The 17818-nt window shown below is 45.2% G+C and overlaps 1 protein-coding gene across 2 annotated transcripts in view; it reads right to left on the bottom strand.

Annotated features, from left to right (window-relative positions):
- ktn1 (kinectin 1) overlaps positions 1–17818 on the bottom strand; it is a 37865-nt gene that overhangs the window by 1488 nt on the left and 18559 nt on the right. The window contains exons 2-32 of one of the 2 annotated variants that reach the window (XM_038967032.1): positions 16275–16894; positions 15848–16006; positions 15536–15640; positions 15125–15360; positions 14816–14947; positions 14543–14649; positions 14245–14389; positions 13720–13816; positions 13414–13592; positions 13055–13123; positions 11397–11434; positions 11165–11255; positions 10698–10766; positions 10559–10596; positions 10341–10431; positions 10154–10222; positions 10004–10041; positions 9801–9891; positions 9544–9641; positions 9345–9444; positions 9202–9242; positions 8992–9082; positions 7788–7874; positions 2882–2971; positions 2535–2651; positions 2359–2448; positions 2168–2260; positions 1817–1885; positions 1601–1684; positions 328–411; positions 17–106 (exon numbers count right to left, since the gene is read on the bottom strand). In XM_038967032.1, coding sequence (XP_038822960.1) covers positions 17–106; positions 328–411; positions 1601–1684; positions 1817–1885; positions 2168–2260; positions 2359–2448; positions 2535–2651; positions 2882–2971; positions 7788–7874; positions 8992–9082; positions 9202–9242; positions 9345–9444; positions 9544–9641; positions 9801–9891; positions 10004–10041; positions 10154–10222; positions 10341–10431; positions 10559–10596; positions 10698–10766; positions 11165–11255; positions 11397–11434; positions 13055–13123; positions 13414–13592; positions 13720–13816; positions 14245–14389; positions 14543–14649; positions 14816–14947; positions 15125–15360; positions 15536–15640; positions 15848–16006; positions 16275–16893 — 3507 coding nt within the window. In that variant the 5' untranslated portion in view covers position 16894. The remainder of the gene's footprint in view (positions 1–16; positions 107–327; positions 412–1600; positions 1685–1816; positions 1886–2167; positions 2261–2358; positions 2449–2534; positions 2652–2881; positions 2972–7787; positions 7875–8991; positions 9083–9201; positions 9243–9344; positions 9445–9543; positions 9642–9800; positions 9892–10003; positions 10042–10153; positions 10223–10340; positions 10432–10558; positions 10597–10697; positions 10767–11164; positions 11256–11396; positions 11435–13054; positions 13124–13413; positions 13593–13719; positions 13817–14244; positions 14390–14542; positions 14650–14815; positions 14948–15124; positions 15361–15535; positions 15641–15847; positions 16007–16274; positions 16895–17818) is intronic. The other variant, XM_038967033.1, reaches the window with a different exon arrangement.

Below are 17818 nucleotides of genomic sequence, written 5' to 3'. Positions count from 1 at the left end.
CTCCAGTAAGTCTTACGTGTGATGAGAGGTTGCTGTTCTCTATCAGGTCACCCTGGCCAGTCTCCTTGCAGATCTCCTCCTGGATCAGGTCCAGAGACTGCTGGGCCTGTGGTAGAGCAGGATGGGGGAAATTACAAGAAACATTTAAGCTTACATTTCAGGTAATATAAGTGTGTTCAACACGTCCACGTATTCAAATGTTCAGAGTGTATTTAGCTCCTAGAGTGTTTCATTCTAGACTAGGGACTGGTAACAAACTATTTCTCTAACAACAATGTACATCCAAACATAAACTTATGGTAGTCCAATCCTGAGAGGCTGTCTTACCTTATAGAGATCCCCAGCCACCTTCTGCCTCTCACGCTCCTCGGTCTCCAGTTTAGACAGAGTCTCAGTCAGCTGGGTCTTCAGCTGCAACCAAACACCAATAGAGAGACGAGACACTTAACACATGACAATGACCGTTCCACTCCTGGTGAAATCTGATCTCAAAACTGTTTGGAGGGGAGAATTTGCATATACACGAGGTAATATATTTGTATATTTCTACCAATAAAATGCAAACATCTGTTTTGCATACACCAAAACTGTTTTCACTTGGCTTTTAGAGCAGTTGAGGTAGACATGTAGCTATATCTACTAAACTAATAATAATTAGCTAGACACTGACAAAGATTTCTTTATTTTTTTAATGCATTGTCAAATGAAAAACCATAAAATGTTCAGGTATCCTTCAAGGCATTCACAGACAGAAGGGTGACAAGAGAGAGACAGACGTTGAAAATGTTTCAACTGTGTGTGGAGGCAAATTAATGGTAATATGATGAAAGTGTGCGTGCAGTTGAAGGCATAGAATGTATCCCCAAAGATGGCCGACATGGAGAAGCTCATTGGCCTGTACAGGAGTAGCAGAAAGCCACCGTAAGCCTTTTAGTGGTAGTGATGGGATAGTGCAGGGGTATCCAACTCTTACTCTATGAGGTCCGGAGCCTGCTGGTTTTCTGTTCTACCTGATAATTGCACCAAGCTAAATCAGTCCCTGACAATAGGAGAACAAGGAGGGAAAAAACAATGGAACTGGCTTCAAGGTCCAGAGTTGAGTTTGAGGGGGATAGTGGATAGTGTGCAGGATGGAAACAGTAGTGTTTTAAGTCTGTCCTCTCACGAGTAAGGAAGGTCCATCTATAACCAATGATACTAATAGCCCAGTCTATCGTTACACTAAGAATATAACTGCCTCCTAAAAAGCAAAGAAAACCCACAGTTTAGCCTGTTGCATTTAAGCTTATATCACTACTGTATCCAGAGGTTGTACATAGATAGATGGAATGATGACTGAGGAGCAGGCCGTTTACTCTGGGCACCTCTGTGCACCTTTCATCCAAGCTACTCAATACTGCCCTTGCAGCCATAAGAAGTTAAGGGCACAGACGGACTTTTCACCTAGTCATCTCGGGGATTCGAACCAACAACCTTTTGGTTACTGGTCCAACGCTCTTAACCGCTAGGCTACCTGCCGCCCCTATGACTACATAGATGGATAACCACTATGACATGACCGAGTATGACAGGTAGATGACAGGAAGTTGAGTCAGCTCACCTCGCTAACCTCCGTCACATAGGTGGCGCTCTCGTGCTCTGCTCTCTCCAGCTCAGACTCAAGGTACTGCTTGTCTCTTCTCAACTATGGATGAACAAAATATTGCATTTTAAGCTATGTATGAAAATCAATTCAATTGAATGTGTCAACTGATGTAAAGTGACTAAATAATACAATTGCTGAGTGGTATGTAAAGTGTTAAACTGAAGGACTGACGTTGTCCAGCTCCCCGAGGTCGCTCATTCTGTCCACCTCCTGCTCCAGTGCTGCCACTTTCACACTCATCTAGGAAAGAAAGGGCAGGAGAGTGACTATAAGCACCACACCAGTGGATGCTGGTGGAAGGACCTATAGGAGGTCATTGTAATGGCGAGAATGAAGGAACGGAGTCAAACGTGGTTTCCATGTGTTTGATGCTTTCCCATTTATTCCATTCCAGCCTTACAATGAGCCCGTCCTCCTATAGCTCCTCCCACCAGCCTCCACTGCACCACACATACCAATGATATTGTTAAAAGTGCAATATAAACACAATTTGAGGTTAATTGAATGTTCTTCAGTGTTCACCTCTTTCAGCTCTGTCTGTGAAAGATTCAGCTTCACCTTCCAGCGAGACTCCTCCTGCTCCACACTGCTCTGGAGGCGCTGCAGGATGCCCTCCTGTGGACAGTAGAGGGTATTACAGGTTAGTTTCACAGCCTCCTCATGACACCTTTTTAACGTCATCTACAGTACACTGATAGAGAGCGTCGCCTCACCGTCTCAGCCAACACTTTCTTGTATGTCTCACAATCTTTCTGTAGAACCTTCTGGGCCTCTTCAGATTCCTTCAGCTTATCAGCCAATATCTGGTGAAAGGAACAGCCCTGGTTTCACTTCTTTCCACCTCAGTTCTCAGACATTTTAAAACATACAAGTGTTTGTAAAAGGAAACCTTGGTGTCCTCTGAGCCCCCTGGAGCTGAAGGTCTGGGCTCTGCTGCTAGGGTCACCTCTGCTGCCGGGGCCTCTTTCACTGCAGTCTCAAACCTCTGCAGCCACTCCTGGTGGTTCTGAGAGATACACAACAATAGACCATGTGGAACAGATTAACTTAGAATTAATATCACATCATGTGGTTCTCTGTATCTCAGTTGGTAGAGCATGGCTCTTGCAACGTCAGTATAGTGGGTTCAATTCCCGGGACACCCATACGTAAAACGTATGCATGCATGACTGAGTCGCTTTGGGTAAAAGTGTTTGCTAAATGGCATATTATATACTGTATTATGTGAGACCTTACATGTTCAGCGGGCAGAGGCACGTTGGGTAGCAGTCTGTGCAAAACATCTCGACACTCTACCTGAGCTGTCTCCAGGGCTGTCTGGTGCTCCTGAAGAGGTAGAGGAGAGGGAGAAGGAGGAAGAGAAAAGGGGACGTTCAACATGGACTACACTCAGGGCTCACACACACACACACACACAGCTGTACAGGCAAACATCCAACACCTCAAATTGCTACCTCTCTGCTCGCTTGGTTTCACCCCTCCCATCTCAGAGTGCATACAGGAGCATGGCCTGTGACAAACGCAACTCCCTCTCCATGACACTCCAGTGTAACAAACAGCTAATATTTAACGGCTCAATTATTTAGTGTGCTTCAAGCAAGTATTCATCCACCCCAGTGTTCAGCAGCCACACACCACCACGAGACGAGTTCATTAAGTTTAGGCCCCGCTCTGCTCTCCACAGGTTCACAAAGTTCACATTGGTCTCCTTTCAAGGAGGAACATGTTACTCACTCTTGTTCATTCAGTTGCAGTAATGCCCCGGAGGAGCTAACATTCTTCCCATAGAGCACCACACGTGCGTCCGTTATGAAGAACCACCAAACAAAACCCACTATGTTGGTACCATAAATCACACTAGCTGCACAGGGCTTGAAACTCTCAGGAGGAGAGAGATGTCCTGTATAACCCATCTTACCCTCCGATGGAGTGAGTCCTGTAAGGGACCGCTGACACATTCACCTCTACTCTCATTAACACCTTGTGTTGTAAGGGGAAAGGGATCTACGCTGTGACATATGCTTTGGATTGTGTATGAGCATGCATTTTCCTGAGCGCACACAACAGGTGTCCAGGAACTCCTACACTCAGCTTAAATGAAGGCCATTTTTACTGTACCAAGATGGCCGAGAGCAGCTGCTGGGAAAATCAGTTCACTATGTACCCGGTCTGCTTTATGGACATGAGGAGCGAGTCACTAGGGGTTAGAACTGTGGCAAAAATATACCGAACCCCCACAACTGTTTATAGTAGAAGAGCAATCTGTTAGTCTATGGTTTATTAGTGGGTCCCTAAATACATACGGCTAAGTAAAGGGTAATGGCAGATCATATTCTCACTGATGAAGAGGACTAGAAAACCCCCTAGGAAACAACTGGGTGAATATTAACAGCAGCTACAGCAGAGGAACTTGTGTCAATATTACTGTCTGGTTTCTACACTAAACTAAAATATAAAACGCAAAATAGCGTATTTCTCGCAAATCTGAACAAATTGCTGCAGTTGTCACACAATACAACGTCACAGATGCCAAAAGTTTTGAGGGAGCGTGCAATTGGCATGCTGACTGCAGGAATGTCCACCAGAGCTGTTGCCAGAGAATTGAATGTTCATTTCTCTACCGTAGGCCGCCTCCAATGTCATTTGAGAGAATTTGACAGTACGTCCAACCGGCTTCACAACCGCAGACCACGTGTATGGCATTGTGTGGGCGAGCAGTTTGCTGATGTCAGTGTTGGGAACAGAGTGCCCCATGGTGGCGGTGGGGTTATGGGCAGGCATAAGCTACGAACAACGAACAGAATTGCATTGTATCAATGGGAATTTGAATGCAAAGAGATGCTGTGATGAGTTCCTGAGGTCCATTGTCGTGCCACTCATCCGCCGCCATCACCTCATGTTTCTTCAGCATGACAATGCACAGCCACATATCGCAAGGGTCTGTACACAATTCCTGGAAGCTGAAAATGTCCCAGTTCTTCCATGGCCTGCATACTCACCAGACATGTCACCCATTGAGCAGGTTTGGGATGCTCTGGATCGACCTGTACGACAGCGTGTTCCAGTTCCCGCCAATATCCAGCAACTTCGCTCAGTGGGACAACATTCCACAGGCCACAATCAACAGCCTGATCAACTCTATGAGAAGATGTGTCGCACTGCATGAGGGAAATGGTGGTCACACCAGATACTCACTGGTTTTCTGATCTACACCCCTACCTTTTTTTTTTAAGGTACAGCATGTGACCAACAGATGCATACAGTGGGGCAAAAAAGTATTTAGTCAGCCACCAATTGTGCAAGTTCTCCCACTTAAAGATGAGAGACCTGTAATTTTCATCATAGGTACACTTCAACTATGACAGACAAAATGAGAAAAAAAATCCAGAAAATCACATTGTAGGATTTTTAATGAATTTATTTGCAAATTATGGTGGAAAATAAGTATTTGGTCACCTACAAACAAGCAAGATTTCTGGCTCTCACAGACCTGTAACTTCTTCTTTAAGAGGCTCCTCTGTCCTCCACTCGTTACCTGTATTAATGGCACCTGTTTGAACTTGTTATCAGTATAAAAGACACCTGTCCACAACCTCAAACAGTCACACTCCAAACTCCACTATGGCCAAGACCAAAGAGCTGTCAAAGGACACCAGAAACAAAATTGTAGACCTGCACTAGGCTGGGAAGACTGAATCTGCAATAGGTAAGCAGCTTGGTTTGAAGAAATCAACTGTGGGAGCAATTATTAGGAAATGGAAGACATACAAGACCACTGATAATCTCCCTCGATCTGGGGCTCCACGCAAGATCTCACCCCGTGGGGTCAAAATGATCACAAGAACGGTGCGCAAAAATCCCAGAACCACACGGGGGGACCTAGTGAATGACCTGCAGAGAGCTGGGACCAAAGTAACAAAGCCTACCATCAGTAACACACTACGCCGCCAGGGACTCAAATCCTGCAGTGCCAGACGTGTCCCCCTGCTTAAGCCAGTACATGTCCAGGCCCGTCTGAAGTTTGCTAGAGAGCATTTGGATGATCCAGAAGAAGATTGGGAGAATGTCATATGGTCAGATGAAACCAAAATATAACTTTTTGGTAAAAACTCAACTCGTCGTGTTTGGAGGACAAAGAATGCTGAGTTGCATCCAAAGAACACCATACCTACTGTGAAGCATGGGGGTGGAAACATCATGCTTTGGGGCTGTTTTTCTGCAAAGGGACCAGGACGACTGATCCGTGTAAAGGAAAGAATGAATGGGGCCATGTATCGTGAGATTTTGAGTGAAAACCTCCTATCAGCAAGGGCATTGAAGATGAAACGTGGCTGGGTCTTTCAGCATGACAATGATCCCAAACACACCACCCGGGCAACGAAGGAGTGGCTTCGTAAGAAGCATTTCAAGGTCCTGGAGTGGCCTAGCCAGTCTCCAGATCTCAACCCCATAGAAAACCTTTGGAGGGAGTTGAAAGTCCGTGTTGCCCAGCAACAGCCCCAAAACATCACTGCTCTAGAGGAGATCTGCATGGAGGAATGGGCCAAAATACCAGCAACAGTGTGTGAAAACCTTGTGAACTTACAGAAAACGTTTGACCTCTGTCATTGCCAACAAAGGGTATATAACAAAGTATTGAGAGACTTTTGTTATTGACCAAATACTTATTTTCCACCATAATTTGCAAATAAATTCATTAAAAATCCTACAATGTGATTTTCTGGATTTTTTTCTCTCATTTTGTCTGTCATAGTTGAAGTGTACCTATGATGAAAATTACAGGCCTCTCATCTTTTTAAGTGGGAGAACTTGCACAATTGGTGGCTGACTAAATACTTTTTTGCCCCACTGTATCTGTATTCCCATTCTCATATGAAATCCATAGATTAGAGCCTCATTTATTTATTTCAATTGGTGTAAAGTACTTAAGTAAAAATACTTTAAAGTATTAAGTCTTTTTTTGTGGATCTGTACTTTATTTATATTTGACAACTTTTACTTTACTACATTCCTAAATAAAAGGATGCAATTGTTACGCCATACATTTTCCCTGGTCCAATTCACACACTTATCAAGAGAATGTCCCTGGTCATCCCCACTGCCTCTGATCTGGCGGAGTCACTAAATACACATGCTTTGTTTGTAAATGTGTTTGAGTGTTGGAGTGTATCTGTGGCTTTCCGTAAATAAAATAAATAAATAAAATTGTGCCTACTGGTTTGCTTAATTTAAGGAACTTGAAATGATTCATACTTTTGATACTTAAGTATATTTTACTCAAGTAGTATTTACTGGGTGACACTTACTTGAGCCATTTTCTATTAAGGTATCTGTACTTTTACTCAAGTATGACAATTGGGTACTTTTTCCACCACTGCCGATTTAAAAAATTGTGGCATGCTGTGTTTATATTTTTGTTCAGTATATAAGTCAATGCAGTAAGGTGGTGGTGTACACAAACTGAAAGATTTCTGTATGTTTATCAATAGTATCACTGTTATTTTAGCATGTTTTCAAAAATGCTTTTACACAAAATAATGATGTTGACTGATTGCACATATTCTGGACATCATTTTCTCAACGGCAATTCTGCAGGATCAAATTTCTTTAAAAAATCTTGGAATAGAATTTCACTAGCGGCTGATGGCTGAATTGATGTCAGTGTATACACATCACAAAGCATAATGGAACACATGCAGAATTGGGGAAAGGACATGAGAGAAGCACATGGCAGGAAGTGAGAGGAGCATCACGAAGATCATGGATCTCAAACTCATTACGACCATCCAGCTACATGAAATCTGGAGTCAGTCACTGCACACTCATTTTCAATTCCCAGTTTTAATTTGCACTGGAATTTATGTAGTTATATAACTATACAAGTAAAGCAGATTCTAGCGCAGAATAGCAAGCAGAACTCAAGAACAGCCGTGGCAAAGTACATAAAGTTCATTAGTGTTTCTGAAATTCCTGAGGGGAATAGCTAATGGAGACAATTATTCAGGGCCAGAGTGCAGAAAGAGGGGAGAAATCAGATGTATGAATAATGGAGTAACCTCACTGGTCCATTATGGCAATAGCTGTTTGGGGATGAATCAAGTTTTCAATCTAGAGTGAAGCAGACTGGAAGCAGCGTCCGAACCTTGCGGGCTTTGCCAAGTTTCCCCTGAAGCATGGACTCGGTGGCTGCCAGAGCCTCCATAGCGCTCCAGTTTTTCACCCGAAGCTCCTGGTCAGTTTCAAAAGAGATATGACTTTCAGTTCAGCCTCAGGGAAAAGTATGCAGTGACCCACAAACACAATTCATATAGGGACGAACAGAGAACCATTAGCTAATACTATTTTCTACTCTCCTTTTCTGTACAGCTGTCCTGTCCTATCCTGTTTCTGAGTGTAGGTTTAAAAGAAAATCCTCACTGCACTTTACCTGTAAACCAGTCTAAGGGTCAAGTGCAGCTTAACATGAGCTGCCCATCTAACGATTGAGTCTTTAAAAGGCAAAAGGCAAAAACAAACAGTGAAACAGTTAGTCACTCAGTAGAGGTCTTTGGGATAGACACTGAAAGAATCTGAAGAATGAGAGCTGCAGCTCACTGCCAAAAAAGTCAAATGTACCTAGATAGGAAAAGCCAAATCACGTGATACAGAGCTAGTCAACAAGGAAGCTCTCAGTCTTTGTAAAACAAGGCTGTTGTTATACCGTGGACACAGAAATAGGGACTCCTTGTAAACATGGCCAAGAACAGAGCAGAGTAGACTGACAGCCCTTAACTATGCTGTTTGATTGTAGAAAGCCTAAGCCAACATAAGTATGGAATTTCAAATTAACAGGACTAAAATGTAATGGTAGAGAAATCATTGACTTGAATAATTTCAAGTAGCTTAATTAATTTCATTCATAGTCTGTGACGAAATGCAATTTATCCACTTGGGAAAATGAGTAGTGAGATTATTCATTTGAAGCAGAGGTGCACAGGACTGCATATGCATGGGTAGAGTGACATCACTGAGGGGTGTGGTTTAGGGCAGTGGTTCTCAAACCTCTCAGGGACCCCCCAGACGTTTCACAACTTTGTTGTAGCCTTTTTCTAACTCATCTGATTCACCTAGTCAAGGTCTTGATAATTAGTTGACAAGTTGAATCAGGTGTGTTAGCTCCGGAATAGTTAAAATACATAGAATGGCTGGGGGGTCCCCGAGGAAGGGTTTGAGAACCCCTGGTTTAGCAGAGTATATACAGGATGAGGTCTGCAGATGTATGTCAGGGCTAGACTGGAGAGGTAGGTAGTGTGGGTGTGGGCTGGGGAAGCAGCAGGACTGTCTGCAGCACAGGACGGGACACCTACGTTGTTCTTGCTCCTGTGAAGCTCCAGGGACTCCCTCAGCTTAGCCAGCTCTCCCTGGAGATCAGACACCTGCTTCTCCTTCTCTGCCAACCTGGAGGACAGAACACCACCACACATACATTACCAAGCATAACGCTGCTGGATAGCCCCATGCCAAGGGACACCTATTGTATACTGAAGGGAATTCTGTGAAGTATTGCTGTTACTCACGCTGTCAGCAGTTCCGGGCTTGGGGCCTCTGTGTGGGTCAGCTAGAACAAGAAAAAAAGTTAGTTATTTAACTTATTATTTTTCACCCTATCCCATTCAGCCAATACAGATGACCAATGAACTGTTTCCACCTCTTCTCTCACCTGTTGCTGCTGTAGCTCCTGCACCTTGTCGCTCACCTCCTTGGCCCTCGCCTCCAACTCACTCTGTAGGGTCTGGATCTCCTGGTCCTTAGCAGCAAGCCTGCAATAGAGTGTGTCAGCCTAATTTCTCAGGGTACAATGCAGTAATCAAGTAGGAAAGAGTAGTACAGTAGGCTTAAGGATAGTACAGTAGGCTTACTGTGTCTGTAGTTCTAGGAGCTGGTTTCTGGCACTGGTGGTGTCCTCAGCCTCCTTCTGTCTAAGCTGCTCCAGCCCCACCACCTGCTGCTCCAGAGACTACAGGGACAACAAACACAGGGTAACACCAAACACCCAGCAGGGAGACACAGCACAGTCTAGAACCAAAACAGTAACATTGGGAGAAGTCTAAACACATGCCAATAAAGCACTTAACTTGAATTTTGAAAGAGAGCGAGAGCGACTATGAACACACACCTCAATGGTCATCCCATTGCTGGAGTCACTCGCCTGTGCTGCCTGTAGGCTCTCCTCCATTGACTTAATCTGCTCATCTTTCTCTTGGATCCTTGAAATACAGAACAACAAAAACTTACCGAACACAGAACAAATTGTCCATGAATATGGCAAGCTGTTTCATAGCAGTTGCTAGGGAAAAGGTGGTATTTTCATTGACTTACTTGCGCTGTAGTGCGTCCACTATCGAATCGGACAATGTCTGAGAGTAGGAAAAGACAAGAGGGAGAATCCATGAGGGAACGGAGTTGAGACTATCAAAATAAAAAGAGACAGTAGATCCGTGTGGGGGGAAAAAAGTGTGCGTAACATACCTGTTCAGTAGTCTGAAGCTTTAAAGCCTCCATCTCTTGTTTCAGAACCTCCTTCTCTTCTCTTACAGTCTGACAGAGAAAACAATTTGATTTCAAACATTTCAACATCATTTTTGTTTACAAAATGCACGATCAAAACTCTTTATCTGGTGGGGTGATCAAGCTCATTCCCCTGAACCCTGCTCACCTTCAATTCCTCCTCCTTATTGGCCACCTCAATCAGCCCCATCTTCAGCAGGTCCTCCACAGTCTTGATGTTCTCCTCCCGCTCTTGGAAACTGTGTGTGTGTGTGTGTGGGGGGGGGGGGGGGGGGGTCAACAACACAAAGACATAGTGAGACGGGGTCAATGTGAAGTACAGCATTGTTTTCTGGTGTGGTCTTAATGCTCTCCATTCTCACATACCTCCTCTGGAACTGGTCCAAGGCCAGCTGAGAAGCAGTCTAGATGGGGAGAGAGGGTGTGTCAGAGTTATGCATACTGAGGAACTGGTAGATCACAGCAGGAGTTCCATCTAAGAAAACAGGCGTGTTTCACTTCTGACCTGTTCAGAAATCTGAGCCTGCAGATTCTGGAGCTCTACCTTCAGTGACATGTTCTCATTGTGCATGGCCTGTGGAGGAGAGAGGAGGGTGAGGGCAGGAAGCCCAGATTCAACAACATTCATCTCACACAAAGGAGATATCACTATTCATTTGACAGTGTGCATGTAGGTCTACAGTAGTTTGATAATATCTTTATCCTAATGACCATTTTCAGCCAATTTACTTTGTTTTAATGAACAAAGGCAGCCCAGAGGGCTTATCATAGTTCTGTTTTATAACTGTACTAGCTACTATGCTTCACAAAGAAATAACTTCCATGTATGGTAAGCCCACAAATCAATCCACTGAGCCATGTGAGCAGCATTCCTACAGCTCAACACATTCCATACAGTTAACAGACCGTATTTTACAGAGCTGGTGTAATAATGGGGGTTTAGACAGTATTACAGAGTATTACTGTAGGTACCTGCATGTTAGTTTCCCTGCTGGCGCCACTGCTCCTCTCACCATTCAGGGAGTCCTCCAGACTCTTCCTCTGCAGCTCCTTCTCAGCCAGCCTGGACACAACCACACAGGGCAAGAGTCAGCAACACAACCCATATGACAGGGACACGAGTCAGAGAGGACATTATAAGGAACAGACGGACATTCAAGGATCAGGCTACACAGATGTGCAAGTGGGCTGGGGAAACACTTACAGCTTCTGTAGCTCCTCAAAGTGGGATACAGTAGTGGCCTGAAAGAGGAGGGAAGACAGTGGTCACAACACACTCACATATACAGTACCAGTCAAAAAGGTTGGATACACCTAATCATTCAAGGGTTTTTCTTTATCTTTTACTATTTTCTACATTGTAGAATAATAGTGAAGGCATCAGAACTATGAAATAACACATATGGAATTATGTAGTAACCAAACAAATGTTAAATAAATCAAAAAATATTTTATATTTGAGATTCTTCAAAGTAGCCACCCTTTGCCTTGATGACAGCTTTGCACACTCTTGGCATTCTCTCAACCGGCTTCATGAGGTAGTCACCTGTAATGTATTTCAATTAACAGGTGTGCCTTAAATAGTGGAATTACTTTACTTCTTAATGCGTTTGAGCCAATCAATTGTTTTGTGACAAGGCAGGGGTGGTATACAGAAGATAGCCCTATTTGGTAAAAGACCAAGTCCATATTATGGCAAGAACAGCTCAAATAAGCAAAGAGAAACGACAGTCCATCATTACTTTAAGACATGAAGCTCAGTCAATCTGGAAAATTTAAAGAATTTTGAACGATTCTTCAAGTGCAGTCGCAAAAACCATCAAGCGCTATGATGAAACTGGCTCTCATGAGGACTGTCACAGGAAAGGAAGACCCAGTTACCTCTGCTGCAGAGGATAGGTTCATTAGAGTTAACTGCACCACAGATTGCAGCCCAAACAAATGCTTCAGAGAGTTCAAGTAACAGACAGTCTCCTCTGAACAGTTGATGTTGATTGAATCAGGCCTCCATGGTCAAAATTCTGCAAAGAAACCACTACTAAAAGGACACCAATAAGAAAAAGAGACTTGCTTGGGCCACGAAACACAAGCAATGTCCAAATGTGAGATTTTTGGTTACAACCACCGTGTCTTTGTGAGACGCAGAGTAGGTGAACGGGTGATCTCTGCATGTGTGGTTCCCACTGAGAAGCATGGAGGAGGAGGTGTGATGGTGCTTTGCTGGTGATACTGTTGGGGATTTATGTAGAATACAAGGCACACTTAACCAGCATGGCTACCACAACATTCTGCAACAATACATCATCCCATCTGGTTTTCGCTTAGTGGGACTATAATTTGTTTTTCAACAGGACAATTACCCAAAACACACCTCCAGGCTGTGTAAGGGCTATTTGACCAAGAAGGAGTGATGGAGTTCTGCATCAGATGACCTGGCCTCCACAATCACCCTACCTCAACCCAAATGAGATGGTTTGGGATGAGTTGGACTGCAGAGTGAAGGAAAAGCAGCCAACAAGTGCTCAGCATATGTGGGAACTCCTTCAAGACGGTTTCAAAAGCATTCCCCATGAAGCTGGTTGAGAGAATGCCAAGAGTGTGCAAAGCTGTCATCAAGGCAAAGGGTGGCTACTTTGAAGAATCTCAAATATATTTTGATTTGTTTAGCACTTTTTTAGTTACTACATGATTCCATATGTGTTATTTCATAGTTTTTATGTCTTCACCATTATGCTACAATGTAGAAAATAGTAAAAATAAAGAAAAACCCTTGAATGAGTAGGTGTGTCCAAACCTTTGACTGGTACTGTACATATGAACTCTTGTTGATGAACTAAAGGGTGAAACATGTTGGAAACATACCTGTGAGCTCAACTGGTTCTGCAGAGTCTCAATCTGGGTCTGAAGGCCACTGTTTTCCCTCAGGAGATCCTGTCAGGATTAAAAGGATGTTACGTTGAGTGCATACCAGAATATGAAAAATATAAATACAAAAATACTTCAAATATTTGGCCCATCTCAGTCTCTCAACTAAAACAGTTTCCCTTTAACTACTTCTCTCCCTCGTTTCCGAATGGTGTGAGTGTGAAGTCCTGTTTATACCTGGCACAATAACATCCAAGTTTAACTGTCAACCACTGGTGAATGTAAACACAAGGGAATTTTTTATTGTTATACACATCACAACTGTCATTACAACAATAAGGGCTGTGTTCCCCTACCTGGACCTGCGCTGCGTTGTCAGCCAGGCTGTGCTGGGACACCTCCAGCAGCTGCATCACCTTCTGCTCCACCTGGTCCTTGGACACTATGGTGTCGGTCAGGCTGCTGTGCAGCGTCTGGATCTCCTTGTTCTTGTTGCTCATTTCCTTCTCCACCGCCAGCAGCTGGCTCTGTAGTTCTGAGAGAGGAGAGACACCAGACCCAGTCATATCACCTTCGTCATATGTAACATTTGTTACATATTGGCAATGAGTCGTGCATTAGTTTGCGTTTCAGAGGTCTGTTTATAGAATCTCTGTGAGCACCTTCTTTAGCAGCATGAAGTTTCTCCCTCTCTGCGTTGACATTGTGGAGGTAGTTCTGGAGCTCGTCCCAGCGGCGCTTAGCTTCCTGCAGTTGAGCCTGGTGATCACGGGACAACACTTGGCATTTTAACAGTGAACATACACTGACACAACCTCTCAGAATCCATCTCACTGTACTGTGGTTATGGTGATGAACACAGGAATGGCCAACCTGGGTGTATGTTGCAGGGAAGCAGTGTTCATACTGAGCGCAAAGCCTCAAACAGACCCACTTCCTGAGCGAACACAATCCTCCACTTCCCTGTTCTATTACACACCACCCAGACCCCCCCCCCCCCCCCCCCCCCCGGACACAGGCCCTCCCATGGTTACAGTGAGAAACCCGAAACAGTCCAGGTCTGACCACGAAGGAGAGATTCCTTTGTGTTTAATCTCTGTGGGGCAGCCTAGTGAACTATGGGCTGAATAAATAACTAAATTAGATGCCCGTGTGAGTCATAGCCCCTCCCCTGACAAACCACATACCTCCAGCTGAGAGACATTCTGCTTGTAGTTGACCTCCAGCGACTTCCTCTGGTGCTCCTCCTGCTGCAGCTTGTTGTTGTTCTCCGTCAGCTCTTTCATCAGACCAGAGTACTCAGAGCGCAGCTGGTTCAGCTCCGACGACTGCCTGCCATACACACCACAACCACTATTACAACCCACACACTCATCCATGCCGTGCCTCAAAGGCAACTAGTATTCTTACAGTGCAATACAATACCTATCAAAGAACTTAACATCTTTATAATCTAGAAACAGATGGCTGGGAGGTGGCACTCACTTGCTCTCCATCTGGTTGGTGGCAGAGCTGACTGCATCTCTCAGGATGCCGTTCTCCTGCTGCAGCCTGGCGATCTGACCCTCCAGCTGCTCCCTCAGCTTCTGGAACTACACAACATTGGGAGTCAGTACCACCAAACATAAAGCATCCGAGAGAAACACTTGTCTATACTGCCTCAGGACTGATGTTGGAGTATAAAGCATTACAGTAAAAAGTGATGGTAGTTGAGGTTTGGCCTGAGGTAAAGGTATCAGAGTGGTGGATGGTGGTCACCTTCATCTGTATGCCCTGGAGCTCTCCCTGGGATTTAGCCTGCATGACATTCAGCTCCTTCTCCAGCGCCCCACGCTGGTCCCTCAGAACAGCCTCCGCCCTCACAGTCTTCTGCTTCTCCTGCTGCAGCTCCTAACAGCGGACAGGGCATAAATGGCAGCGGATCAGTATTGGAATGAAATGCCACCAAGCCACAGCCAGAGTCCACAGGTAATAAACCAGTGATGTAAACCAGTGATGTCAATGGATATATATTATGGTACCGGTATGGTCGGGTTAAGGTCATCTTATGAGTATGTTTGGCTGCACCTTGCTGAGCTGTTGGACCTTGTCCTTGGCGAGGGAGGCCTCCTCCTGCAGAGTGGTGAGGAGCCTCTCTCTCTCCAGGGATGAGGGGTCAGCCCTAGCTGCAGACTTCTGCCAAGCGTCCAGGGCAGACGGATTCTTCTCTTTAAGCACAGTGACCACACTGACAGCCTCTGCCTGTGACAGGGCCAGACTTCCCAGGCCCAAAAGTAGCTCCTTCAGCTTCACCTCAGAGTTCTCTACAAATACACACACATAAAGGCAGAGGATGAACTATGATGTGTTATACAAGTGTTGCATGGCAGCGGAGTGGAATAGAATGATGCAGTTTAAATAGATTTATCAAATGTAATTGTTTATATGTCAGGTTTAAACATGATATAGTAGCTATATATTGGAGTGTAGGTTTCTCACCTTTATCCATCTCATTCTTCTGTTTCTTGACATTTCCCTTGGAGGGCGCATCCCCTTGGTGGTTAGCAGGACCTGCAGAGTCAGGCTGGATATCATCCACTTGGGCTGAGGGAGACCGTAACACATTGTCATATTTGGGGCCAGACAAGGTACACAAATTGAGAGTGGGCCCAAGGATTTCATAAATATAAATATATTTTAAAAAGGCAGAGTAAGATTTGTTTTGCTTTCTGCTAGCAGCTTTCGAACAATGTCTGAACCTGCTCTGACTTTGATTAACCTGCAGTATCAGTAGGTCTACATCATCCTTACCATGCTCAGTCTTCTGCTTCTTGGCAGAGTTCTTCTTCTTGCCACTGGTTGAGGTGGTGGCTGTGGGGGTCGCTCCATCCTGGGCTTTGGTTTCCACCGGCACGGGAACCTCCTTTTTGACTGGAGCTGGAGCTTTATCCACCTTAATCTCTTCTTCCACTAGACAGGAACCAACACGAGGACAATTAGGCTTTAGAGATGGAGGAAAAGAGGATGCCATTATGATGGCCTTGTGATCCATTTGTGTAGAAGGTCCTGCTCACTACTCATACTGGGCTTTAAATAATCTGATTCGGGAGGATAGATGTGCACTCAGACACTAACGAGTGGCCTCGGGGAAGGCACTAGTCCTGTCTGCAGACACAGGCAAGCGCATAGTGAACCACATCCTCTTATCCTATGAAAGCCACCCTGGCCTTCTACTCACCAGCCTCTGTCTTCTGCTTCTTCTCCTTCTTCTTCTTGCCAGAGGACTGGGGGGGGGTCTGAGCCTGAGCTGGGGGCTGTGGGTCAGGCTGGGGTATGGGGGGACTGGGTTTAGCCACTGGGGCAGGGGGCTCTGCTTTGTGGCCTGCTTGCTTGGAGCCATTCACCGAAGGTATCTCGGCAGGGGGAGCAGCTGCAGTGGCAGCTGCCTTCGCGGCTTTCTTCTCCTTCTTCCTCTCCCTCACCCCTGCAGGGGCCTCGGCTGGCGCTGCCACAGGGGCAGAAACAGGGGTGGGTGGAGCCACAGGGACAGGCTCCTCCTCCTCCTCCTCCGCAGTGGAGCTGCTCACAGCGTCAGCCACGTCAAAGTCCTGCAGGTCTTCCTCAGACTCTCCTTCCCCTCTACTACTGCTCTCTTTCTTCTTGCTCTTTTTCTTATCGTTCTTCTTGCGGGTTTCTGGTTTGGAGGGTGGCAGCTTGAGGTCTCGTTTCTGCCTGGCCAGCACCTCGTCATAGGAGGTCTCCTTCATGAAGAGCCAGAAGAAGAGGAAGATGAGAGCGATGACCAAGGAGGGGGCCAGGATCACCAGGTACTGAGAGTCATAGATGTCCAGCGCCATTCTGAAGAGAGAGCAAGAATGAGTCTTTGGTATCATGCACGTCATAAGCACATAACCAACTTTCAACATAGCCAAGAAATAAAATAAATACAAATGGTGCATAGCAAAATAGCTGAGCAGTTCATGCCCAAATGTCCTATATCTCTTTGTTGACACATATTTTAGATTTTAAAAAGTTGGTTTAATTCCAAACTTCAAGGCCAGCCAGACACTAGCACAGCCCCATCCCATGCCAGAGCAGCCCAGTGAAAGGGAAATGGGCTAACGTGAAATGGGGCGGATGGTAGCCTCTAGGTTAGAGCGCTGGGGCCAGTAACCGAAAGGTCGCTGGTTTGATTACTGGGCCCGACGAGGTGAAAAATATGTTACTCTGCCCTTGAGCAAGGCACTTAACCTAGTTCCAGGGGTGCTGTACAATGGTGACCCCACTCCCTGCGGGTGTCTCAGTGGGAGTTGGGATAGGCAAAAACACACATTTGCACACACACATGTGTATAACAGGACATATATAATCACGCCCCCAAATTATTATTAAAACAGCTTTGGGTACTTCCAGCCAGACTGATATGAATGCCAGAAGGCATTCCACCTCGCTACCAGTGCCTCCCTGATGGTGACACTTCCTCAATACTTTATGGGTTTGATATACTACAGCAGAAAAGCTAATGCCTTTTCCCACACCACATGAATCGATTTGTAATAAATATAACTCAATTACTTTTTCTATAGGTTGTCTGCTGAATGAGAGAACCAGCCCTGTGCAGTGAGAATGTATGTGTGTGAGTGAGAGAGTGAGTGTACGAGGGGTGATAGTGTGTGTCCTCCCTCACTCGTCTCTGTGATATGATCCTATTAGACTACACTGTCCCGGCCCACAGCCTACCTTACACACACACACACACACACACACACACACACACACACA

The sequence above is a fragment of the Salvelinus namaycush genome, chromosome 28 (genome assembly GCF_016432855.1).
Source record: "Salvelinus namaycush isolate Seneca chromosome 28, SaNama_1.0, whole genome shotgun sequence".
Taxonomy (NCBI): Eukaryota; Metazoa; Chordata; class Actinopteri; order Salmoniformes; family Salmonidae; genus Salvelinus; species Salvelinus namaycush.
Note: the sequence above shows the minus strand (reverse complement) of the source record. Positions and strands in the feature narration are given on the sequence as shown.